This window comes from Stegostoma tigrinum, chromosome 28 (genome assembly GCF_030684315.1).
Source record: "Stegostoma tigrinum isolate sSteTig4 chromosome 28, sSteTig4.hap1, whole genome shotgun sequence".
Classification (NCBI taxonomy): Eukaryota; Metazoa; Chordata; class Chondrichthyes; order Orectolobiformes; family Stegostomatidae; genus Stegostoma; species Stegostoma tigrinum.
Window position 1 is genome coordinate 29,274,214 of NC_081381.1, and position 26,127 is coordinate 29,300,340.

The window sequence follows — 26,127 nt, forward strand, 5'->3', positions numbered from 1 at the left end:
ACACTGCTTATCACAAAGGAAGGTGGTTATGGTTGTTATAAATCAATCATCTGAGACCTAGGACCTCACTGCAGGAATTTGTCAGGGTGCTGTCCGAAGTCCACCCATCTTTATCTGCTTTATTAATGACCTTTCTAGGAACATAATGTCAAAAGTGCAGATGATCACTGATGACTGCATAACATTAACACCATTCATGATTCTTCAGATACTGAATCAGTCTTTGACCGTGTGCAGTAAGCAGTGGACAAGATCCAGGTGTGGGCTACTAAACAATAAGTATCATTCATGCCACACAACGCCAGAAATAGCCATCTCCAATAAAAGATCATCTAACTGACTCACCTTATCATTCAAGGCTTTGTCATTGCTGAAGCCCCTGCTATCAACATCCTGGGAGTCACAGCTAACCACAAACTCAACTAAACTGGCTGTGTAAATATTGTGGCTACAAGAGCAGGTCAGAAGCTGGGAATGCTACAGCAAGTAGCTCGCTTTCTAACTCCCCACAGCCTGTCTGTCATCTACTAGGCACAAATCAGGAGAGCCATGGAATACTCTACACTTGCCTGGATAAGTGCAGCTCCAATAACACTCGGGAAGCTCAACACCATCCTGGACAAAGCAGCCCACCTCATCCACCACTTTACCACTGATACCATTGGGTGAGGCAGCCCACCACTGCTCCTTCAACCGCATCTTCCAAACCCACGTCTTCTACTCCATCAAAGGATAAGGGCAGCAGATGCATTCCTTCAATGCCATACGGTCAGACTCCTGGAGCTCCCTTCCTAACAGCATGGCAGTTGTCCCTACACTCTTAGGACATCAGTTCAAGAAAGCAGTTCACCACCACTTTCTCGAGCAATTAGCGATGAACAGCAAATGCTTGACTAAACAGACACGTCCGTATCCCTATCTGGCCTGGACTACATCTGACTGCAGACCCACACCAATGTGGTTGACTCTTAACTACCCTGTGGGATGGGCAATAAATGCTGGCCTAGCTAGCAACACCCTCATCCCTTGAATGAACTTTTTAAAAAATTCATGAATGAGTGAAATAAGATGTGAGATTGCTCGCTGAGCTGGAAGGTTAGTTTTCAGACGTTTCGTCACCATTCTGGGTAACATCATCAGTGAGCCTCCGACGAAGCGCTGGTGTTATGTCTCCCGCTTTCTATTTATCTGGTTAGGTTTCCTTGGGTTGGTGATGTCATTTCCTGCGTTGGTGATGTCATTTCCTGTTCTTTTTCTCAGGGGATGGTAGATTGGCTCCAAATCAATGTGTTTGTTGATCGAGTTCCGGTTGGAATGCCACGCTTCTAGGAATTCTCGTGCGTGTCTCTGTTTGGCTTGTCCTAGGATGGATGTGTTGTCCCAATCAAAGTGGTGTCCTTCCTCATCTGTATGTAAGGATACGAGTGATAGTGGGTCATGTCGTTTTGTGGTTAGTTGATGTTCATGTATCCTGGTGGCTAGCTTTCTGCCAGTTTGTCCAATGTAGTGTTTGTCACAGTTCTTGCAAGGTATTTTGTAGATGACGTTCATTTTATTTGTTGTCAGTATAGGGTCTTTTAAGTTCATTAGCTGCTGTTTTAGTGTGTTGGTGGGTTTGTGGGCTACCCTGATGCCAAGAGGTCCAAGTAGTCTGGCAGTCATTTCGGAAATGTCTTTGATGTAGGGGAGAGTGGTTATGGTTTCTGAGCCCGTTTTGTCTGTTTGTTTGGGTTTGTTGCTGAGAAATCGGCGGACTGTGTTCATAGGGTACCCGTTCTTTTTGAATACGCTGTATAGGTGATTTTCCTCTGCTCTGCGTAGTTCCTCTGTGCTGCAGTGTGTGGTGGCTTGTTGGAATAATGTTCTAATGCAGCTTCGTTTGTGGGTGTTGGGATGGTTGCTCCTGTAGTTCAGTATTTGGTCCGTATGTGTTGTTTTCCTGTAGACGCTGGTTTGAAGTTTCCCATTGGCTGTTCGCTCTACTGTGACATCTAGGAATGGCAGTTTGTTGTTTTCCTCCTCTTTTGTGAATGTAATGCCAGTGAGGGTATTATTGATGGTCTTGAATGTTTCCTCTAATTTGTTTTGTTTAGTGATGACAAAGGTGTCATCCACATAGCGGACCCAAAGTTTGGGTTGGATGATTGGCAGAGCTGTTTGTTCGAGTCTCTGCATTACTGCCTCTGCTAAGAACCCTGATATCGGAGATCCCATGGGTGTACCGTTGGTTTGTCTGTAGGTTTTGTTATTGAAAGTGAAGTGGGTGGTGAGGCATAGGTCCACTAGCTTGATGATGTTGTCCTTGCTGATGAGGTAGGTGGTGTCTGGTGTATGTGTCTTCTGTTCTTCTAATAGTGTCATCAGTGTTTCTTTGGCCAGGTTGATGTTGATGGATGTGAACAGGGCTGTTACGTCAAAAGAGACCATTATTTCATCCTCTTCTATCTTGGTGTCTTTGGTGTTCAGGAATTCTTGGGTGGAGCGAATGGAGTGGTGGGAGTTTTATACTTGGTGTTTTAGTCTTTGGTGAAGTTCCTTGGCTAATCTGTAGGTTGGTGTTCCAGGTAGCGACACTATGGGTCTGAGGGGGGCTCCTGGTTTGTGAATTTTTGGTAGTCCGTAGAAGCGTGGTGTGTTGGATCCATCTAGTTTCATTTTTTGGAAGTCTCTCTTGTTTAATTCTCCAGATTTTTGAAGTTTTTTGAGTGAGGCTGTGATTCAGTTCTCTAGTTATGAGGTCGGGTCTGTCGCCACCTGTTGGTAAGTGTCAGTATCTGCAAGCATAGTGTCGCTACCAGGAACACCAACCTACAGATTAGCCAAGGAACTACACCAAAGACTAAAACACCAAGTAGAAGACTCCCACCACTCCATTCGCTCCACCCAAGAATTCCTGAACACCAAAGACACCAAGATAGAAGAGGATGAAATAATGGTCTCTTTTGACGTAACAGCCCTGTTCATATCCTTCAACATCAACCTGGCCAAAGAAACACTGACTACATTATTAGAAGAACTGAAGACGCATACACCAGACACCACCAACCTCATCAGCAAGGACAACATCATCAAGCTAGTGGACCTATGCCTCACCACCCACTTCACTTTCAATAACAAAACCTACAGACAAACCAACGGTACACCCATGGGATCTCCGATATCAGGGTTCTTAGCAGAGGCAGTAATGCAGAGACTCAAACAAACAGCTCTGAGACACGCACGAGAATTCCTAGAAGCATGGCATTCCAACCGGAACTCGATCAACAAACACATTGATTTGGAGCCAATCTACCATCCCCTGAGAAAAAGAACAGGAAATGACATCACCAACGCAGGAAATGACATCACCAACCCAAGGAAACCTAACCAGATAAATAGAAAGTGGGACATAACACCAGTGCTTCGCCCGAGGCTCACTGATGATGTTACCTAGAATGGTGACAAAACATGTGGGAACAAACCTTCCAGCTCAGTGAACCAGCTTACATCCGGAACAAAATAAAGACCCACTCTTTTGTGGACCGAGAGGAGGAGAGTGCTGTGTTGGAGGTGGAAGGAAGACGTCGGGTTGGCTGTGCACCCTTGCAACCGGTGGATCTTAATGCTGGCTTCAGCCTAACGCTGGTTCAGGGGAGCAGCCAACCTGCAACGATGGCTGCGGCAAGTGCCCGTGCCCCAGGTCAGGGGGTCTGGAACACCATCCGTGTTTCCGTGAAGAAGGTGGATGAAGGTGCACCTGTGGACCGCACCTTCTTCGTGAAGAGGGTCCTGTTGGACTGTTGTGGGTTCGCTGCTGCAGACGTTTACTGCCTGCATGATTTCCCCGGAGGAGGTTTTTACGATGTGACCTTCAGGAGTGCCAAGCTTTGCGAGCGCTTCCTGGAGGTTTTCAAGGAGAAAGGAGGTGAGGGCCCCCTCTCTGTATTGACCGCTGTCCCACTGTTTGTGATGCCAGCGCAGAGGAGCCGTATGGTGACTGTACACATGTACAACCCGCATGTGCCAGCAGTTGATGTCCTGACCTTCCTTGGAAGGTATGTGAAGGTGGAAGGGGACCTAACTGACATCGTGGACCCCTTTGACATCTGGATCAGTAAGAGGCAGGTCAAGGTGACGCTGAGGCTGGGCGCGGACGGGAACGTCGTACACCCAACGTCCAGCTCTGCGAACGGCGGGAGCAAGGGCTACCTGACCTACGCAGGGCAACCTAAAGTCTGCCATGCCTGTGGTAGGTCATGTCACGTGGTGGCCGACAGCAAAGCCACCATCTGCAGGAACTGCAGGGAGGAGGGACACCTTGCAAAGAATTGCCCACAAGAGAAACGCTGCAACCTTTGCGGGGAAGTGGGCCACCTCTATAGGGCATGCCCGCGGCGGGGAACCACCTACACCCAGGTTGCCAGCAAGGGCAATGCGGGGCCAGCCCCCCCGGAGGAGAGGAAGGCACCAGGGCCCAGCAAGGACCCCACTAATGTGCAGGAGGGCCAGGTCGTGCAGGAGGGCCCAGCACCGCAGGATGGGCCCGAGGCCACCAAAGCGCCCCTGCAGGCTCCGCTCCCCCTCGACAACCCGGAGTCGATGGAGGCGGTGACAGGTGACCCAGGGGAGTGGACGACAGTCCGGAAAGCGAGGAGGAAGGCGCATCGGTGGGCCCAGGAACCGCAACCATCAGGCGGGAAGAGGCAGCTACAGGGGGGCTATAAGAGCTCCTCTGACGAGGGAGATTCGGAGAGGGCCCGCCCAAAGCAGAAGCTAAAGATCTCGAGGGAGAAGGAAAGCAGCACCTCACTTCCAGGTGATGGGAGGCGTCCTGAGGCTCCCTCCGACAACCCAGTCACGTGCAGCTGGGCCCCTGGAGGGCCCCCCGGAACTTCCAGGCGGGAAGGAGGAAACAGTGCGTCCCCAGCCTGACCCAGAGCCGGACTCTCCTGCCTCCGTACCCCCGACGGGGGGATGCCACCCGGAAGGCAGCACGGACGGTTTCCTCAGCCCGGAGAGCGTCCAGCAGTTAGCCCGGTCAATGGGCATGAAGGGACAGATGGAGGGGCTGGACCTTGGACTTGGGGAGGGTACTGCGGTCACTGCCCTCAATGGGGGTACAAGTTGCGAGCTTTAATGTGCGCAGTGTCAAGTCCACCACAAGATGTGTATCCACGTTGGCCTACCTGACCAGCGTCAAGGCGGACCTCCTGTTTCTGCAGGAGTGCGGGATACCACACCTCAGCACGTTCCGGGAAATGGTCCGGCGCCTGGACCTGTGGGCCTTCAATCTGGTCGGGGGGTAACGAGTGTCGCTCCTCGGGCCTGGCTATTCTGCTGCGGGAGCGCAACTTCACCATCTCTCAAGTTCAGGAGGTGGTGGGGGGGCGCGTCCTAGTGGCTGACGTCACCTACAGGAACGCTCCCCTGAAGCTGATCAACATGTACGCCCCAGCGGTACGGAGTGAGCCGTTGGCCGTCCTGCAGCGGCTGCCACCCCTGCTGGCTACGTCCAGGCCGGTCATCCTAGGCGGAGACTTCAACTGCATCATCGATGCAGATGGAAGATCCGGCGTGGGGACAGCGGGTGGGAGGAGTCAACTGGACGTCATGTCCAGATTCCTGATGGGCATGGTGAAGGACACCAAGCTGCTCGATGTCTTCAGCACCCCTGCAGACGGAGCGCAGCGGAGGTACACCTGGTCGCGGCCAGACGGGTCTATTCGCTCAAGGATAGACTTCCTGTTTGTGTCACAGGCGTTCTCGCTCAGGTCCACTGGCGTCGAGCCGGTGTTCTTCTCTGACCACTGCCTCCTGCTGGCCGACTCACTTACAGGACAACCAGCTGGCAGGCAAGGGGACGTGGAAGCTCAACATGACTCTGTTGACCCCAGAGAACATCGAGGAGCTTAAGAGGGAGTACGCCGGTTGGAGAACCGTGAAACCCCTCTTTGAGTCTCCAGGCGACTGGTGGGAGACGGTGAAGGAGAACATCAAGAGGTTCTTTGTCCTCAAGGGTGTTCAGAAGGCGAGAGAGAGGCGGGGAAAGCTGACGCGACTCCAGAAAAGGGTGCAGAACCTGCTCCTTCTGCAGTTGATGGGGGTCGATGTCACGGAGGACCTCCGCGAGGTGAGGGGCCAGCAAGCCTCGCTCTTCACCGCGGAGACCTCCAGGATAATCTTCCGGTCCAGGGTCCGCTCCGTAGAGCAGGGCGAGACGTGCTTGCGTTTCTTCTTTCAGAAGGTGCACAAAGAGAGCTCTGTGCTTAGCCGGCTGAAGGAGGACGACGGCTCGGTGACGTTGTCTCGGCCCGACATTTTGAGGATCAGCAGATCCTTCTATGCCGGACTGTACGATGCGAAGCCCACGGACCGCACGGCCTCCAAGTCGTTCCTGTCGTCTATCACGGAGGCCTTAGACAACAGCACGAGAGAGTGGCTGAACTGGCCAATATCCCTGGACGAGCTGACCAGAGCCCTCAAGTCCTTGGAGAGGAATAAGACTTCCGGGAGCGACGGCTTACCGGTCAAGCTGTATTCCACTCTGTGGGACCTGGTCCGCCAGGACCTGCTGGAGGTGTACGATAGTGCACTTCGGGCAGGGGAAATGTGCAAGTCCATGAGGAAGGGCATCATCACCCTCATTTACAAGAGGAAGGGGGGAGAGGGAAGAAATTAAGAATTGGCGTCCCATTTCACTATTGAACGTGGACTACAAAATCCTGGCCAAGGTCATTGCCAACCGGGTCAGGTCTGTCCTGGAGTCGGTGATTCACCCTGACCAAACCTGTGCTGTGCCAGGCAGGAAGATTGCTGAGAGCCTCGCGCTCATCAGGGATACGATCGCCTACATACAGGACAGGCGGGCAGATACCCGCCTCATCAGCCTGGACCAGGAGAAGGCCTTCGACAGGGTCTCTCATGCTTACATGAGGGACGTCCTTTCCAAATTGGGGTTCGGGGAGGGCATCCGCAATTGGATCTGGCTGCTCTACACCAACATCGTTAGCGGAGTCTCGATCAACGGATGGGAATCAGACAGTTTTCCCGTCGGATCTGGAGTCAGGCAGGGCTGCCTGCTCTCTCCTGCCTTGTTCGTGTGCTGTGTGGAGCCCTTCGCCGCATCCATCAGGAAGAACGTGAGCCTGAAGGGCGTGACTGTCCCAGGCAGCGGAGGCCTTCAGGTCAACACCTCCCTGTACATGGACGACGTCGCCGTCTTCTGCACCGATCGTCGGTCGGTGAGTAGGCTGTTGGACATCTGCGGCCAGTTTGAACTGGCCTCGGGTGCCAAAGTCAATAGGGGTAAGAGCGAGGTCATGTTCTTCGGGAACTGGGACGACCGCTCCTTCATCCCCTTCACCGTCAGGACAGACTACCTGAAGGTGCTGGGTGTGTGGTTTGGTGGAGCTGGGGCGTGCACTAAGACTTAGGAGGAGCGTATCACCAAATTGAAGCAGAAGCTGGGCAGGTGGACGCTCCAGTCCCTCTCCATCGCGGGTAAGAACCTGGTTGTCAGGTGCGAGGGGCTTTCGGTACTGTTGTATGTGATGCAGGCCTGGCCTATTCCCTGGACCTGCGCCACTGTGGTCACCCGGACCATCTTCATTTGGGGGTCAAGGATGGACCGGATCCGCAGGGTCACCATGTATAAAGACCTGGAAAATGGGGGAAAGGGCGTACCGAATGCCTCCCTCGCTCTGATGGCTACCTTTGTGTACGGCTGCATCAAGCTGTGTGTAGATCCTCAGTACGCAAACACCAAGTGTCACTACTTACTGAGGTTCTATCTGTCCCTGGTGTTGCGAAGGATGGGCCTGGCCTTGTTGCCGTGGAACGCTCTGAGTAGTTGGACCGTCCCGTACCACCTGTCCTTCATGGAGAAATTTTTGAAGGGAAACACCTTTGACCACAAGGCCGTCAGGCAGTGGTCAGCATGTAGTATCCTCGAGACCCTTCAGGAAAAGGAGAGGATGGATCCTGTCGTGTGGTTCCCCACGCAGACTGCCAAAGTCGTTTGGCAGAATGCCTCATCGCCAGAACTTTCAAACAAGCACAAGGACATTGCTTGGCTGGCGGTGAGGGGGGCTGTGCCAGTGAGATCCTTTATGCATGCCCGGAATCTCTGCGCCACCGCACGCTGCCCTCGAGGTAGCTCCGGGGTGGGGGGGGGACGAAACTGTCGATCACCTCCTTCTGGAGTGTGCCTATGCGCAGGAGGTCTGGAGGGGGATGCAGTGGTATTTATCGAGGTTCGTCCTGAGCAGCTCCGTGACGCGGGACTCCGTGCTGTACGGGCTGTTTCCCGGGACACACACACAGACCAACATCAACTGCGCCTGGAGGACCATCAAAGCGGTGAAAGACGCTCATTGGTCTGCCCGCAACTTGCTGGTCTGCCGGCTGAAAGAACTGACCCCGATCGAGTGTTGCAGACTGGCGCACTCCAAGGTCCAGGACTACGTGCTGAGGGACGCGCTAAAGCTTGGGGCAGCCGCCACCAAGGCGCGGTGGGGAAAGACCACCATATGAAACCCCTCGTCCAGAATAGAAAAAAGGTCCCTATCTGGTAACTGGGCCCAGCTGGCGCCTTCCCCAACTGGTCAGGGGGCCAACGGGGACTGTGCGGGGTGACGACTGCTGGGGCATTTTCTTTGCTTTGTTTTTTTTTCTTCTTTGCTTTTTTTTCCTTTAGTGTACGGACCCCCTGGGTAACCCAGAGCGGCTTGTATGACTGGGTGGGTGTATGAATATGTTTTATTTTTTGTACATCTTATGAATAAAGTATATTTTTTCAAATAGAAAAAAAAAGTGACGAAACGTCTGAAAACTAACCTTCCAGCTCAGCGAGCAATGTCACATCTAGAACCTAAACCTGAGCTACAAATCTTCTCAAAACTCGCTCGTGAAATAAGAGTTTTTCTGTCTGTCGGGAATGGGCTGCAATGCCAAAGATCGGATGTTAAATTTACTTTTTGATGGGAAGCTGTCAAAGAATTAAATTTTCAGGAAATTTTAAAATAAAAGCACGTTGAGGAGCCTAACCCCATCTCCCTATCCAGCTCCATGTTTGATTTGAAACCTGGAAAAGATGACTTTGTGGTAATGCTGATGAAGCATACTGAATGTACCTTGTTTGGAACACGAGTGATACCCTGTAAGCCCGACCTACAGCTTGGAATGTGTAACCGCCATGAGGAGAGCAGCAAATCCACACTCTTGTTACTGCTTGAGAACATGTTCAGAAAAGCTCAGCTGAGCTCAGCATCAAGCCTGTGGCCTGCAGTAACATTACAGCTCAGTGTTATGATGCCCAATGTTCCCTGAGACAACAAGTGTAAAAAAACAGATTAAAGAAACTTGTGGCCAGTTCAAGGTGAAATGGCATTTGAAAGTTTTCTCTCTGACCACCAAAGGTGATTTTGACAGGTCCCAAGAGACCCCACTGATACATAACCTAAGATTGTACACGTTTCTTTATTCATTCATTCACAGAATGTGGGTGTCACTGCCTGGGCCAGCATTTATTGCCCATCCCTAATTTGCCCAGGGGCCGGTTAAGAGTCACCCACATTGCTATGGGTCTGGAGTCACATGTACATGTAGGTCAAACTTGATAAGGGTGGCAGTTTCCGTCCCTAAAGGACGTTAGTGAACCACATGCGTTTTTCGAACAGTCAATGATGGATTCATGGTCATCATCAGATTCTTAATTCCTGATTTTCATTGAATTCAAATTGCACCATCTGCCATGGCGGGATTCAAAGCCAGATCTCCAGAACGCTGCGCTGGGTCTCTGGATTAACAGTCAGCGACAATGCCACTAGGCACTTGCGTCCCATTTATTGTCGTATGTCATAGTATCAGAAAGTCTTCCAGTTGAGTTCCTCCTAATCACATTCAGAGCTTTCACTCCAAAGATATTCTGTGATGGATTACCAAAGCAGAAGTTCAAATTTTAAAAGAAAATTTAATACTGAAGAGGTTAATTATTGTACCAATCTGTTATAAGATTTATTAGCTGCCTTTATCGTTTGTAAGCAAGTTGTATCAGGTTAAATGATATTTAAGACCATCTTAGGCCAAATATTCTTTTCCCTTAATGTGAGGATTGATGTAACTGCTGGTTTAGCAGTGCCTCAGTTTTAAAATCTTCATCCTTGGTGTTTAAGTATTGCTTACTTTAAATGTTGCTTGCTTGTATACTGAGTTGGAAAATTAACAGCTTTTCTGTCTCAATTTGACATTAGCCACCTGAAGTTTTGGGAACTGACCTTCAAGAGCAGGTCCTTCCTCTACAAACAGGTGAGTGCAGAATGTAAACAGCTTGAAATATTGCCCAAATCAATTATGTAACATCTCCAGAGATAGGTGTATTTGTCTAAGATTTGCATCATGCGTTGTAATAGCAAATATCTCCATTATAATTGCAATACTCTCCAATATCTTTTGTAATATTTCTGATTTCACAAAACAGAAGATGTAAGTCTAATTTATTTAGTGTTGATAATGTGTGATATTCAGCTATACTTGGAAAGACTTGGATTTAAGTAAAATTTTATGACAGTTGCCAGAAACAAGGTGCTTCATGTACAATTAAGTATTTTCTCGAGTGCAGTGAATATTGATAGCACTTGCTTTACACACAGAATCATACAAACTGTAATAAGACAACCACTTAACCTGGTTCTTTATTGTCAATTGAGGATTGATTATCAGGATGGCATGCACTGATTACCACCCTTTCAGAGTAGGTCAGGATAAAGATCAACATCCCTGGTTATCTTTCAGTAGTGATAACAACTTCATTTACTATCCAACTCTTCAGGTGAGCCTAAAACATTTTATCTGAACAGTGGCAGAGCCAACAGTGCAGCACTCCCTCAGTATTACAGTGTGTGCCTTCCAGGATTACGTCTGAGAATTTGAGTATTGTGGCTGTTCGCCAGAAATGTTTGATACCAGTGGTACCCATGTGAATGTCGCGACATTTATCTATATTAAATTACATCTGTTATACATGAGTCCATTGCCCCAGTGAATCTAAATCTAACGTAGCCTACTTTTAGCAACCAAAATCCTATTACACACTAAGATAACAAAATGTGAGGCTGGATGAACACAGCAGGACGAGCAGCATCTCAGGAGCACAAAAGCTGACGTTTCGGGCCTAGACCCTTCATCAGAGAGGGGGATGGGGAGAGGGAACTGGAATAAATAGGGAGAGAGGGGGAGGCGGACCGAAGATGGAGAGTAAAGAAGATAGGTGGAGAGAGTATAGGTGGGGAGGTAGGGAGGGGATAGGTCAGTCCAGGGAAGACGGACAGGTCAAGGAGGTGGGATGAGGTTAGTAGGTAGATGGGGGTGCGGCTTGGGGTGGGAGGAAGGGATGGGTGAGAGGAAGAACCGGTTAGGGAGGCAGAGACAGGTTGGACTGGTTTTGGGATGCAGTGGGTGGGGGGGAAGAGCTGGGCTGGTTGTCTGGTGCAGTGGGGGGAGGGGACGAACTGGGCTGTTTCGTCCCCTCCCCCCACTGCACCACACAACCAGCCCAGCTCTTCGCCCCCCACCCACTGCATCCCAAAACCAGTCCAGCCTGTCTCTGCCTCCCTAACCGGTTCTTCCTCTCACCCATCCCTTCCTCCCACCCCAAGCCGCACCCCCATCTACCTACTAACCTCATCCCACCTCCTTGACCTGTCCGTCTTCCCTGGACTGACCTATCCCCTCCCTACCTCCCCACCTATACTCTCTCCACCTATCTTCTTTACTCTCCATCTTCGGTCCGCCTCCCCCTCTCTCCCTATTTATTCCAGTTCCCTCTCCCCATCCCCCTCTCTGATGAAGGGTCTAGGCCCGAAACGTCAGCTTTTGTGCTCCTGAGATGCTGCTCGGCCTGCTGTGTTCATCAAGCTTCACATTTTGTTATCTTGGAATTCTCCAGCATCTGCAGTTCCCATTATCTCTGATCCTATTACACACACCTGTCTTTATGTTATTTGCCACTTCGTTGTTATTCCCTGTGCTGTCTTTATTCTGATTGTGAGTAAAGGTGGGGAAGAGCAAGGGTCCTGACACTTTTAGCTGCTCAACGTAACTCATCACTGTACCAAACTACAACCAGTAATATCAATCTTCTGTTGAAGGGTCTGGCATTACACCAAACTCCTTATCCATTTCCAGGAACCCCTTATCAATCCCACATAGCTCTATCGTGTAGCCTTTGTGTGACACTTTGATATTCAGGTTTACAGTGTTAACCAGGTAGTCTGCATCCACTGGGGTTACTAACTCCTTTTTGATGCAATTCATTAAGTTGCTGGTCAGTTTTTACTGTAATCACTCTGTCCACAATTACGCTGACTACCTCTGGTTGTATGAAACTGTAGTTGTTCTCAGTTCTGGATCCTCTGCACTATTTTCCATTGCCTAGTAAGTTTAAAGTGCAAAGTCTTATACTCTCAGTCATTCATTTCTGCTTTCTTCTAAATAGTGTAATCAAATGGTGCTGATCTAAAGCCATAAATCACCTGAAAACATAGAAAAGTCACTTACAAAACCAAGAAGACTGCCCCACTGACTCGGTTTTCACTGTCCGCAGAATGTGACAGCCAAGAAGTTGTAGAGTGTTTTCTGCAGATTCTGGTACCATCATTTTCAGAAAGAATATTCTGGAATTAGATTGTCTGTTAGGCCTGTGGTATTGACTACTAGAATTGAGTCAGTAGAAAGTAAATTCCATGTCAGAAAGTGTACAGAACAATGGGCCTAATGTTTTGTTGTACTTTCTAGAGAATCCATCGGTGAGTTTATTACCTGGCAGATAAACCACAAGATCTTAGATCTTTCACTGATCATTTCTCCCTTCTTTTGAGAGCGCTCATCTGTGATTATGTAATGACCCAGTACTGTTCACTGATACATGATCCAGACATGAATCTTGGGATACTTCACTACAGAGGTCAACATACATGTAGCTTAAGGTCCAGCAAGGGACAAGGGGGGCTCCTGTCTGATTTTTTCCTGTCACAACCCAGACAGAAAGGAGGGTCTTCAGTCACATGGATAGATTGGAGAACAGAGGGGATTATCCTGCTTTCGGAGTTTCTTCGGAGATTTGATGGCCACGTTCAAAATCATGAAGGGACTAGACAGCAGATGAAGAGAAGCTGGGTCCATTGGTGAAATGGTTGCGATTATGGACCACTCCGATTTGAGGTGATTGGTCAAAAGGTCAGAGGGGACGAAAGGAAAAACTTTCTTCTGCAGGGGATGGTTAGGGTTTGGAGAGCTGTTCCTGAGAGTCTGGTGGGGGAAGATTCAGTCTTGGCTTTTGAAAGAGAATTGGATGATTATCTGAAGAGACAATTTGCAAGGTTACGTGGAAAAACCAGCTGAGTATTCCTTGCAGAGAGCAGGCGTGGTGCCAACAAGCCAAAATGCCACCAGTCTGTAATTCTCTAATAATACTGAGACCATTTGTAACACCATAGTTAGCCCCTGCATGAGATCAGTTAATAAAACCAGGGCCTCAAATCTAGACTCACATTGGTCCTAATGGCTCCATTCTCACAAGTTATTTTACTTACAAACCCAGTCACCAGGACTACGAGTGTTTTATTTTTGAGTCTTCTTTGTTATTTTAACATTCATGGTTGGATTTGCAGCAGACCTTCCTGATGCAGAGCTGGTAATCTGATGTACCAGTGCATCTTAGGACACACAGAATTTGCCGCCTTATATGTCACAATAAGCAAGGTGGTAATTCACCTCTGAGATCAAGCTTGTTCTTGGTCTTTGTCACCCCTTGGGGAAACCTGGAGGTAAGACAGATCAGCAATCAGACAACATCCAAAGACAGCAGTGAAATACTCAAAGAACCTAACTGCGATTGGAAGGACAGCTGAATCTTAAATAAACTGGGACTTTGTGAATTGCTGCAAGGAAAAAAATTGCATGGTATGAATGAGGAAACCACAGAGGAGCCTCGTTTGAGGTCAGAGAAGATAGGGAGGCTGAAAATGCTAGACATGGAAGAAAGAATAGTTTTCCAGTCTGCTGTAGGGCAGTTGTAGTGCAGTTCAACAGACGTTAGATAGTACATTAGAATATGTTTTGGATGGTTGTGAAGACTGGTTCTAGATAGTGGATGCATGTCAGTCTGTGCAAGTTGATAACAGTGTCCATTGTGCTTTGGGTCAACTGAACATACGTTTTGCCACACAGGTTGGCTATAGCAGTATCTTCATGTGTTATTTTATATCAGTCGGTATCCAACCAGTTTCAGATGGCTTTTGCATCTGAGGCTGGGATCTCTGATGAAAAAATAAACCTTTTGTCCAGCAGGTTTAAGCCTTCAGCAGTAACCGAGCAATCTCGCTCATGGTGCATTAATTGGAGCCATAGTGAACACTGTGAAATGCCCAGACCATCCTCACCAGATGCCCAGTGATAGTTGAAGGAGGCTGAGGGCAGTAATTGATGTACATCACAATCATTGCCAAACACACCTATCAGGATTGCCAAGAAAGTTTACAGCAACCTCTGCTGGCCGTTGCTGAGAATTTGATTAAGCAGCTATTTCATGAGCCAACATTTCCTTCTCTTCATGATATATATTAGACATTTTGATGGAAGGAGAGAGTAATAGAGGCCAGAATGATAGGTTAATGAATTGAGACTTGGATAATGAAGTGGAGCTCAGTTTCATGGTGAAAGCCCTCTGCTCTCTGATGCAAGTGTGAATGCTGGGATGAACGCAGTCTAGCTCTACTGACCTGGCGCAAGGGTCACTGAATATCAGTTCAAGAGTTCATTTTTCAGTCGCGTACATTGAGTCCCTCAGATAGTGGCAGCCCACAGTTGGTGTTCAGTGAAGCCAGGAGTCTGGAGTTTGTGGAAACCCAGGGGCATTGTCAGCCTTCCTAAGCTGAATTGTATTGCATGTTTCACTGTATTGCTTCTAGTGCAAGTAAATAATTTCTTAGGTATGGACACCAAAGCTGTGAACAGTGCTCTTGTTGTGGTCTCACTGAAGCCTTGGACAATTGTAGCAAGTTCTCCATAATTTTATACTGCAACCCCTTTGCAATTAATTAATGGTTTTGTTTGACCCATAAATGCTAGTAAGTATTTCATGGAGCTGGGGTGCAGACACAGGAGAAGAGATTTAGCAACTGGGTGGGGGCACGGAACAGCCACTAGGATATTTTACATTGGAGCCCTGTTTCCTGACAACTGCTTGCAAGTCACAGTCGAAGCAGGAACGCCTCCTGGCTAAAAAGAAGTTGCTGAGGGATTTCTAAAAAGTGAAGAATTGGGACCCCCTGCAAAGGAAGCAAATTTTTAATGAAATTTGGTGACTCAGCATCACCAATGCCTGGATTGGCTGCTGCAAAATCCATGGGATCTACCTGAACACATCTGTCATTCAAGATGCTCTATGGGCTGTTTGACCACAGTGTGTCTGTTCCCCTGTTAACTGTTTACCTCCTGTTAACTCTGAATGTTAGAATATGTAAGTTGTCTATACATATTTGATTATTTTACCTTTCTAATCTTGCAAAGTTTATTTTGTTTGACCCAGACTGTGAAATTTTATGGCCTTAGTCTCTAGTAAACATGTGGAATCTCAACTTTTGCCCACTTTGTCCCGGGTCAGAACTTAAAGAAGCATCCCTAACTAGGTTGTAACATTAATCTAATTGGTCCTGTACAGGATCATAATATTTCATACATTTATTGAAGCTGCCTTTCAGATGAGATATTTGACTGAGGGCACATGGATGTCAAAATTCTCATTATACCGTTCAAAAAGCGCAGTTTCTCCTGCTTTTCTTACTAGTATTTATGGGTCAAACAAAACCATTAATTAATTGCAAAGGGGTTGCAGTATAAAACTATGGAAAACTTGCTACAATTCTCCAAGGCTTCAGTGAGACCGCAACTGGAGCACTGTTCACAGCCTTGGTGTCCATACCTAAGAAATTATTTACTTGCATTAGAAGCAATACAGTGAAGGTTCACTAGATTGGTTTTATTTGTTCATGAGGTATGGACATCACCAGTTAAGCTAGATAACAAGGTGTAGAGCTGGATGAACACAGCAGGCCAAGCAGCATCAGAGGAGCAGGAAGGCTGGCGTTTTTGCCTGAGACCCTTCTTCAGAAGTGTCTTGCGTTGTTCATCAAGCTCTACACCTTGTTATCTCAGGTTCCCTGGCATCAACAGCTCCTACTATCTCTGACCAGCTAAGCTAGCATTGATTGCCCATTCTTTTTTGCACCGGAAAGGATAGTAGTGAGCTGCCTTTTTGAAATGTCACTGTTCTTGTGGGAGAGGGTGTTTGGAAGGAATTTCCAGAATTTTGAACTAATGATATTGAAGGAATGTGGATTTGTTTCCAAGTCAGAATGGTGCCTTGAAAGGGAGTTTACCGGTAGTGTTGTTTCCATGCATCTCTGCCCTTGACCTTCTAGATGGTAGATATCAAAGGCCTGGAAGCTGTTGTTGGAGGAGCCTTGGCAAGTTACTGCATTGCAGCTTTGAAATGGTACACATTGCTGCCACTGTGTTGCAGTGGTGACGCAAGTGAAGGTTGAAGATGATGTACAAATGGTGTTGAGAATGGCATGCAAATCAAGCAGATTGCTTTGACCTGGATAGTGTCGAGCTTCTTAAGTGTTGTTGAGGCTGCAGTGATTCAGACAAGTGGGGAGTATTCCATTACACTTCTTATTTATGCCTGGTAGATGATGGACAAACATTGGGAAGACAGGAGGTGAATTACTCACCACAGGATTTCTAGCTTCTGACCTCCTGTTACAGCCACACTATATATGTGGCTGGTCCAGTTCAGTTTCCAGTCAATGGTAACTCCCAGAATATTCAAAGTGGGGAATTCAGCAATGTTATTGTGTCGAGGGATGAGATCAGATTCTGCCTTGTTGGAGACAGTCATTACCTGGTATTTGTTTGGAGCAAATTTTATTTTCCATTTCTCTTACCATGCTTGGATGTTATCCAGGCGTTGTTGTATATGGTTACAGACTGGCTCAATATCTGAGGAATCACAACTGATACTGATCATTGTGCACTCATCAGCGAACATCGCCACTTCTGACTTTATGATGGATTGAAAGTTGTTGATGAAGCAGCTGAAAAACTCTGCAGAGATGCCCTTGGACCACGATGAGTAAATGAATGACTGGATTAAATGAATAGAAGATTGTTCTATGACGATAAGCTCAGTAAGATAGGCATGTAGAGTTTAGAAAAGTATGGGATGATTGAAACAAAGATTCTGAAGCAGCCTGATAGGGTTGGCACCGAGAAGTTGTTTTCCTTGGCTGAGAAATCTACACGAAAGGAGCATAGTCTCAGCATAAAGAGTTAATCACTTAGGACAGGGATAAGAAGAAATTTCTTCACTTAGAGGTTTGCAAGTATTTGGAATTCCCTATCCCTGAGGCTCGAGGATATTCTAGTGTTGTGTATATTCCAGGCTGAAATATAACAGTTGTGTGCTTCAGCAAATGAAGGAAAATGGGGAGTGGATAGCAAAGTGATGGTGAAGTCAAAGGTCAGCCAGGATCGTTTTGAATGTTGCAGCACGGTCAAGCGCTATATTGCCTACTTCTCCTCAATCTTATGCCCCCATCAAATGCAGATTAACTGATCATCATTGTTGTAAAAACAGAAGTGCTAAAGAAACTCAGCCGGTCTGGTAATACCAATGGAGAGAGAAACAGGGAAAAGCACAATTTCCAACAACTTCCAATTGTTTCAGCAACAGCGATCCAAAAAAAAATTTTATATTTCTGTCGCATCTTTTATGTAGGATTCCAGTCTCCCAGATTTTCTCAATGGAAAATGTACCCTGATATCCCACCAGTCTGATACTCTGTCATACACTGATGAAAGGGCCGGCCTTTGCTGTCAGTGCCACCACACTGTTCCACTGATGCACTCAAAGGAAGATATTTTTCAGTACAGTGTGATGCTAATATTTCTGTTAAGCAAACCCACACTGATCTAAGTTACGAACTTATAAACCACCTCAATGTTTGCTTGAAATTCGTACCCAAGATGCCAGTAAACAGAGAATTGTCAGGCTTCTGTTTCATTGTGGTTTCACGGTTCGCAATTCAGCCATTGCAACACGCTGGTCTGACATTGTTTACATTTGAATCTCTACGTATTCTGTAATGCCGATGCAGCATTGTTGATTAATTGGCAAATAAATGTTGGGAAGACTGAAGTCCTTGCTCTTGGCCATAAATTCCAATCCCTGACCATTGACAGCATTCCAGCCCAGGGTGCTGTTTGAGTTTGAATCAGATCACTCATGAACTTGATGGTGTGTGTCACCTGCAAGAATTATCGTTAAGACTGCTTATTTTCACCTCCATTGCATACATCAATTCTACTCAACTGCTATTGACACCCACGTCGTTTATTAGCTCTAGAGTTGACAGTTTTAACAATTTCCTGTTTGGCTTCCAATGTCCCACCCTCTATTAACTTGAGCTAATCCAATACTCTGCTGCCTCACTACTGATTCATACCGTGTCCCAGCAACCCTAGGTCACTGACCGACTGTATCCTCCACTCTATCAATGCCTGAATTTAAATTTACCATCCTGTTTTCAAATTCCCTTTGTTGTCTTAGTCTTCCCTTTCTCTGTGACCTATGTGCTACCAAGAACCCTCTATTCTTCTGGTTCTAACCTCTTGTACAACCCTATTTTAATACCCACAACATTGGCAGCTGCGATGCCGTAGACTCTGAAATTCCCTGTTTAAACCTCTCCTGCCTCCTTCAAGGTGGTCCTTACATCTAACGTTTTTGACAATACTTTCAACCATACATTCCCTGTATGGCTTGGTACCAAAGTTTGTTTGGTAACATTCCTGAGCAGCACCTTGAATTGTTTCATTTGATTGAAACGTGCTATTTAAATTCAAATTGCTAATGTACCCATTTCAGCTGGTACAGTTCAGTTTTGTGGTTGATGTTTCCTCCATTCAAATAAATTGTTGATTAATTTAACGTAACAATGTGAAGTTACTTCAGTTGTTGGTCTTGTGACATCTGAAATTTGCGAAGGCAGTACAGTATTTCCTTATGGGATTAAAGATCCTTTCACAGAAACCCACTATAGACACATTGAAAGGGATATGGCACTGTAAGTCAAAATCAGACAGCTAGAAATTAATCCCAGCTGCAGCATTTTGAGCTGCTAAATTTATTAATTTGTACTGTTTATCAGAGTGATCACAACCATTATTTTCTCTCATTCCATCTTAATTTCCATTATTGTTAAATTTCACAAGTCATATCCAGAAACTAGCTCTGGGCAGCAAATTTCTGCATTACATCAGGGTATTAAGAGAGAATACTGTTATCATTGTTAGTGCTTCAGACTAATATTGGATGACGTGGTTAATAGTGCAGTTAGATGGTGTAATTCCATCTATTGGAGGCTTCGATTGCTTGATTAAAATGAAAAGCTTGCCATGGGTTGCTTTAACTTGCTACTAAAACAGAAGTTGCTGGAAGCTCAGCAGACCTTGCAACATCTGTGACCCTTCCTCAGTACAGTCCTGAGGAAGGGTCACCTGACCTGAAACATTAGCTCTGACTTTTTATTCACAGTTTCTGCCAGACCTGTTGAGTTTCCAGCAACTTCTGTTTTTATTCCTGATTTACGGTGTCTGCAGTTCTTTTGATTTTCATCTGCTTTAACTTACTGCCTGATGGCCGTTGACAGAATCTAATGAAGGACGTATAAGTAAAGGTCATCACCTTGACTGCCAAAGATGGTTTCTAGAAGAATGTAGACCGCAAACAGAATAAAAAAATCTCTGATAAATGAAAAGGAAGCAAATAATAATGCTCCACCGTGATGGAGTTTGTAACAAATGATAATAATCACAGTAGAAAATGTTTTTAACATGCTTTTGTTCCAGGTGAGGAGAATGACAGGGGCTCTAGTAGCAGTGGGGCAGGGAAAGCTAATGCCCCGGCATATTGCGGATCTGCTCGAGATGCGGGATTCCAGGGCTTACCCACCAAATATTATAGCCCCACCTGATGGCCTGTTTTTGAAGAATGTGGAATACAACACAAAGGGTAAGAAATTAGAACTCTAAAAAGGTGATGACTGTGTGATTTTTTGTGTGTAAGACAAGTCTTTAGCACAATCAGCAAGCTCATTTAACTCTCATCCATTTGCACTCACACGATTTACACTTCCCATTAAAGATAACAAGGTGTAGAGCTGGATGTACACAGCAGGCCAAGCAGCACCAGAAGACTGACACTTCAGGCGTAGACTCTTCCTCAGAAATGGGGGTGGGGAATGGGGTTCTGAAATAAATAGGGAGAGAGGGGAAGGCAGATAGAAGATGGATAGAGGAGAAGATAGGTGGAGAGGAGACAGACACGTCAAAGAGGTGGGGATGGAGCCAGTAAAGGTGAGTGTAGGTGGGGAGGTAGGGAGGGGATAGGTCAGTCCAGGGAGGACGGACAGGTCAAGGGGGCCAAGTGAGGCTAGTAGTAAGGAGATGGGGTGGGGCTTGAGGTGGGAGGAAGGACAGGTTAGGGAGGCGGGAACGAGCTGGGCTGGTTTTGGGATGCGGTAGGGGGAGGGGATATTTTGAAGGTTGTGAAGTCCCCTATTCCCAATTCCTTCACCTCCGCCGCGTCTGCTCCCAGGATGAGGCCTTCCACTCCCATACATCTCGGATGTCCTCATTTTTCAAGAACAGTAACCTCCCCCCGTCAGTGGTCGAGAGCACCTCGACTGTGTTTCCTGCGTTTCCCGCACTCATCCCTCACACCCTCTCCCTGCAATAAAAACCAAAACAGAATCCCCCTCTTCCTCAAGCACCACCCCACTTCCGCCATCTACAATCCGACCCCACCACCAAAGACATTTTCCCTCCCCACCCTTATCTGCTTTCCGGAGGGACCACTCTCTCCGTGACTCCCTTGTCCGCTCCACACTTCCCTCCACCCCCACCACACCTGGCGCTTTTCCCTGCAAACGTGGGAAGTGCTACACCTCCCCCCTCACTGCCATTTCAGGCCCCAAGAAGACCCACATCAAGCAGATGTTCACCTGCACATCCGCCAGTGTGGTATACTGCATCCGCTGTTCCCGTTATGGCCTCCCCTACATTGGGGAAACCAAGCGGAGGCTTTGGGACCACTTTGCAGAACACCTATGTTCGGTTTGCACTAAATAACTGCACCTCCCAGTGGCAAACCATGTCAACTGCGCCTCCCATTCCACATATGAAATGTCCATCATGGGCCTCCTGCAGTGCCACGACGATGCTACACGAAGGTTGCAGGAACAGCAACTCATATTCCGCTTGGGAACCCTGCAGCCCAATGGTATCAATGTGGACTTCACCAGCTTCAAAATCTCCCCTTCCCCCACCGCATCCCAAAACCAGCCCAGCTCATCCCCACCTCCTTAACCTGTCCTTCCTCCTACTACCCCCTCCTCCCACCTCAAGCTGCACCCCCATCTCCTACCTACTAACCTCATACCGCCCCCTTGACCTGTCCGTCCTCCCTGGACTGACCTATCTCCTCCCTACCTCCCCACCTACACTCACCTTTACTGGCTTCAGCCCCACCTCTTCGGCCTGTCTGTCTCCTCTTCACCTATCTTCTCCTCTATCCATCTTCTATCCGCTTCCCCCTCTCTCCCTATTTATTTCAGAACCCCCTTCCCCTTCCTCATTTCTGAAGAAGGGTCTAGGCCTGAAACGTCGGCCTTCCTGCTCCTAAGATGCTGCTTGGCCTGCTGTGTTCATCCAGCTCCACACTTTGTTATCTCAGATTCTCCAGCATCTGTAGTTCCTATTATCTCTGCACCCATTAAAACTTTTTTAACCAGATGGCTGTTGTTAGCACCTCGCATTTGTTGCCCCGACCATTTTGTGATACTGGATGAAGATTAGGTATTTCACTGCCACCAATCCTGTTTTGCCTTTGCTTCATGATGCACCATCTTAAGCATCATCTACAGAAGAGGCACTGTTCTTAGATGAAAAGAATGTTTATGTCATAATATAAGTAAGTACGACAACATTTGGTCAGGCCTAATTATTTGGACCTTATGGAACTAGTACCGATATATCAACTCCTTCTAAAAGCTAGAGCAGAACACCTTGTCTGCACCCACAGACTGTGTGTGACATTTGTCAAATGGTGGAGCCAATGTAATATGAACATTAACCCCTCCAGAACTATTAACTTAAACAATAACTTGCAATCATTTATAACCATATTCGTTTACATGCGTACTCATATGATCCTTACTCACTGTCAAACATTTGCATACATTCCATCAGAGAGACACTAATGCAGTACAAATAAAAACCAGATATATGGAGAAGCATATATAAATGCACATTGTCACACATACAGCTACTCATTTTCAAGCACATTTATATACTTAAACACAAAGCACAGATTTTCATGTGTGTGTGTGTGTATACACACATATATATTCTCTCTCACATATATTTTACAAGGTTAGTTGCACACTTACGTAGGTATAGGCACACCAGTATAACTGTCACTCAAACATGTTCAGACAGATCTTGTACCTGACATCAGTGGTGATTCACACCATACATTACACGCACAGAAACATACGAATATTTGTCCACACACAGACATGAATACATAGGTTATGCATGTGCACACTAACATTCTCTCTCACTCATACTTTCACTGTCCATTAGATGGTCTCCAATGAAAAGTGATTCTGACTCTGAAAACAGCCTGGTAAATTGCCCTTCTTATCCCTCCTTTACCTTATAATGGTTGTAGGACTATACCAGATTGGAAAGATGATTTCTGTTCACGAAGCTGATCCCAAATGTCACGGACTTTTTACTTCACTGTATTTCTCATGAATCTGCTATGCGTGGTAATGGCATTGAAAGGGTTAAATTTGGAGAACCCATTAGGCTCCACCCAATCTGATGATATCACAGTGCTGGATGGATGATTGAGGAGTCTAGCATGAGGTCCCAGTAGAGACAGACCTGATGTCACTAGGTCCTGGTAGACTTTGTAGTTATGACTAACTAGTTGATGTAAGTTGTACTTACTGCTATTATGTAAAAACTATATTTTGTGGATTAGGCCATGTGTTTCTTTCTGTTAAGACTTCTAAACAGATAGATCATTAAATTTCCAAACATATATAATTAGTGGCTTCTTGACATGTGGTGGTAGCGTCCCTACATCTTTCCCAGAGATCTATGTTCAAGTTCCAGAGGTGTGTCATAACATGTCAGAATAGTTTAGTTAAAAACGATGTGGATAGGAGGATTGGTGATAGCTTGCTACTCCAACCATAAATGACTAGTGGCTGGTACTGCAACATATGACAGAATCCATCACTGTTCTGCAGCTTTTAACAACCTTAGTTCACAGCCTTCCTCGAAGACTGTTTAATATAATTACATTTTATTTGAAGAAAATTTATCTTTGTGATCTATTCACCTTTTCTAATGTAACTTGAATCCGTGTCTCTTTGCCCTTGTGTTTGAGCTAATATGAAACATTAGGCATTCATAAATGTGCAGAACGGGCATATAAGAGGTGAATAAAATTGAATATATTTAAATGAAGTGGCAATTTTTGGACAAAAGAACAAAGAAAGTACACTTTTGATAATGAGAGACTAAATGGACTGAGGAGCTAAGGAGTCTAGAGACATAGTGATACAAATCATTAGATTTTAAAAGTAGCAAAGTTATGTGAAACCATAAACCTTCCTTAGACCACACTTCATACAATCACAGAATTCTTACAGTGTGGAAGCAAACCATTCAACACATCAAGTCCATACCGAATCTCAGAAGAGCATTCCACCCTGACCCACCCTTTATTCTATCTGTGTAACCCCACATTCCCCATGGCTCACCCACCTAGCCTGCATGTCCCTGAACACTATGGGCAATTTAGCATGGCTAATCTACCTAACCTGCACATCTTTGGACTGTGGGAGGAAAGCAGAGCACCCAGAGTAAACCCACACAGACAGGGTGAGAATGTGCCAATGCCACACCGTTAGGGTACAAATAGTTTGATTAAGAGTAATGTAGATAGCACTGTACCCAAACCATAAAGTGGTGGGTACTGCAACATACAACAGAATGCATCACTGTTCAGAAGTTTTTAATAAACTTAGTTCACAGCCTTCCTAGAAGCCACATTGAGCAGTATGTGCAATAATGATCTCCATGTTATAAAAATGATGTTGAGACCTTGAAAAATAGAAATAGATCCTCGGTGCCAATTTTTATGGAGGAGAATCTCAGCAAGGTTCAGATCTTATCAATGAGGACAGAGAAATACACCCAAAGCAGTTTAATAAGGGAAAAGTTAACAGAAAAGTATTTAAACATCATAAGTCCACATGATCAAAATAAAGTTCTCCTTTTAAGAGAGTTGGTGATTTATCATTTTTACTGCTTTCCTAAAACAGGGTACAGTAAGAACATGACAGAATTTATTTCAGCAGATCCTTTGATTTGTTCATGCGCCATCCTACAAATTATACTGTTGTTTTGAGGAAAGGGACAGCAACGTTTCGATTGTCTGTTATTCTGTTCATCTACAGACTAATTCATATAAAGTGGTTTGCTCGCAATCTCTCCAATGAAACCACTGATTAGACAACAAACTCAGCACTGTTCACGTGCAGAATGTACTTGTTTTGCATGTTAATAGAGTTTGAGGTTTGCCAGCAGTCCAGGCACTGTTAAGCATGCCAGATGTTACAGCTGTGAGTCTTAAACAGATGTCAATGAATGTGTTGCCCTGGCAACCAAATCTTGAGGGCCCCCAGAGGCTTAATCATGAATTGTCATGGTAACTGTAAAAGTGCTGCCTTTTGTTTTGTTCTACAGATCTTGAAGTGGAAGAAAGTGTAATTCAGTGATTGTGGACGGGTCTGTGGATTTGGTACGGTATCTTGGAACAGACTTTAGGCTCCAAATCAGCTGAGAAATGGGGAAAAAAGACTTGCATTTAAATTGCATTTTTCACAATCTCCAGAAGTCTTGAACTGCTTTACAGCTAAACATTTTTGAAGTGCAGCCACCGTTGTAATGTTGGAAATGTGGCAGCTAATTTGTGCTCAGCCTTGCTTCACAAACAGATTTGTGATAATGGCCAAATAACCTGTACTTTTGTGGTGTTGATTGAGGGAAAAATATTGGGAAGAACTTGCTTCTCAGCTGCTATTGGATCTTTCCCATTAATCTGAGAGATTGAATTGGACGTCAGTCTAATGTCACTTCTAACAGATGACACGTGATTATGCAGCACACCGTCAGTAATGTAATTTTCGACGTTTTGTTGAACCTCTGGAGTGACATTTGAATGCGAGGCGACTGTAACCAATGGACCCAGACCTGGCACTCAAAAATGACAATTATTGACAAGAAGAATTGGGTTAATGGTGTAAAAGACTTGTGCATATTGTGTCAACAATCCCAAATATGTTACAAACTGTGTAGAAACAACATTTTGGATAAAGACCATTTTTTAATTAAATATGGAGACTGCCAATCAAAATTGTCTTTTAAAAATATAATTACCAGCTATGCGTGTGAATTTAATGGCAACAGAACACGAAAGAACATGGATAAAAAAAAGTCTTTGCAGCCCACTACAGTGTATAACATACTCCACAATGATCTCTCCCAAAGCTATTTCTGATTTTGGGGAAAAGGTTCTCAATAGATTTTGCAGTCATCAAAGACATATCTGCAGAATGTCCATCTCATCACACATTCATATCGGCCAGACAATTCCATTGTACCAACATTCTTGGAACCATCATATCCTACGCAGTATTGTGTTTGTGTTTGTAACCAAAGAGATTAATGGATGTATAACAGATTCTCAGCCAATGTACTTGACACCCTAAAAAAGTGTCAGATGCTTATGTTATTGTAAACAGGATTGGGGATCACATGGTGAGATATAGGAGATGGTCAATGGAACCAGGAGATGGGTGAGTTGTGGAATACAAGTAGACAGAAATGGGACCGTAGGCTGAAAGGTTTAAATTTTTGTTTTTGCTTATTGCTGTCACATTTGGG

The 26,127-nt window shown here is 46.0% G+C and overlaps 1 protein-coding gene across 4 annotated transcripts in view; it reads left to right on the forward strand.

Annotated features, from left to right (window-relative positions):
* Positions 1 to 25,576, forward strand: part of pusl1 (pseudouridine synthase like 1) — a 101,882-nt gene extending 76,306 nt beyond the window's left edge. For all 4 annotated transcript variants that reach the window (XM_048561767.1, XM_048561764.1, XM_048561768.1 and 1 more), the window contains 3 exons: positions 10,230 to 10,284; positions 19,951 to 20,113; positions 24,928 to 25,576. In XM_048561767.1, the coding sequence (XP_048417724.1) occupies positions 10,230 to 10,284; positions 19,951 to 20,113; positions 24,928 to 24,959 (250 nt within the window). In that variant the 3' untranslated portion in view covers positions 24,960 to 25,576. The remainder of the gene's footprint in view (positions 1 to 10,229; positions 10,285 to 19,950; positions 20,114 to 24,927) is intronic.
* The last annotated feature ends 551 nt before the right edge of the window (positions 25,577 to 26,127 follow it).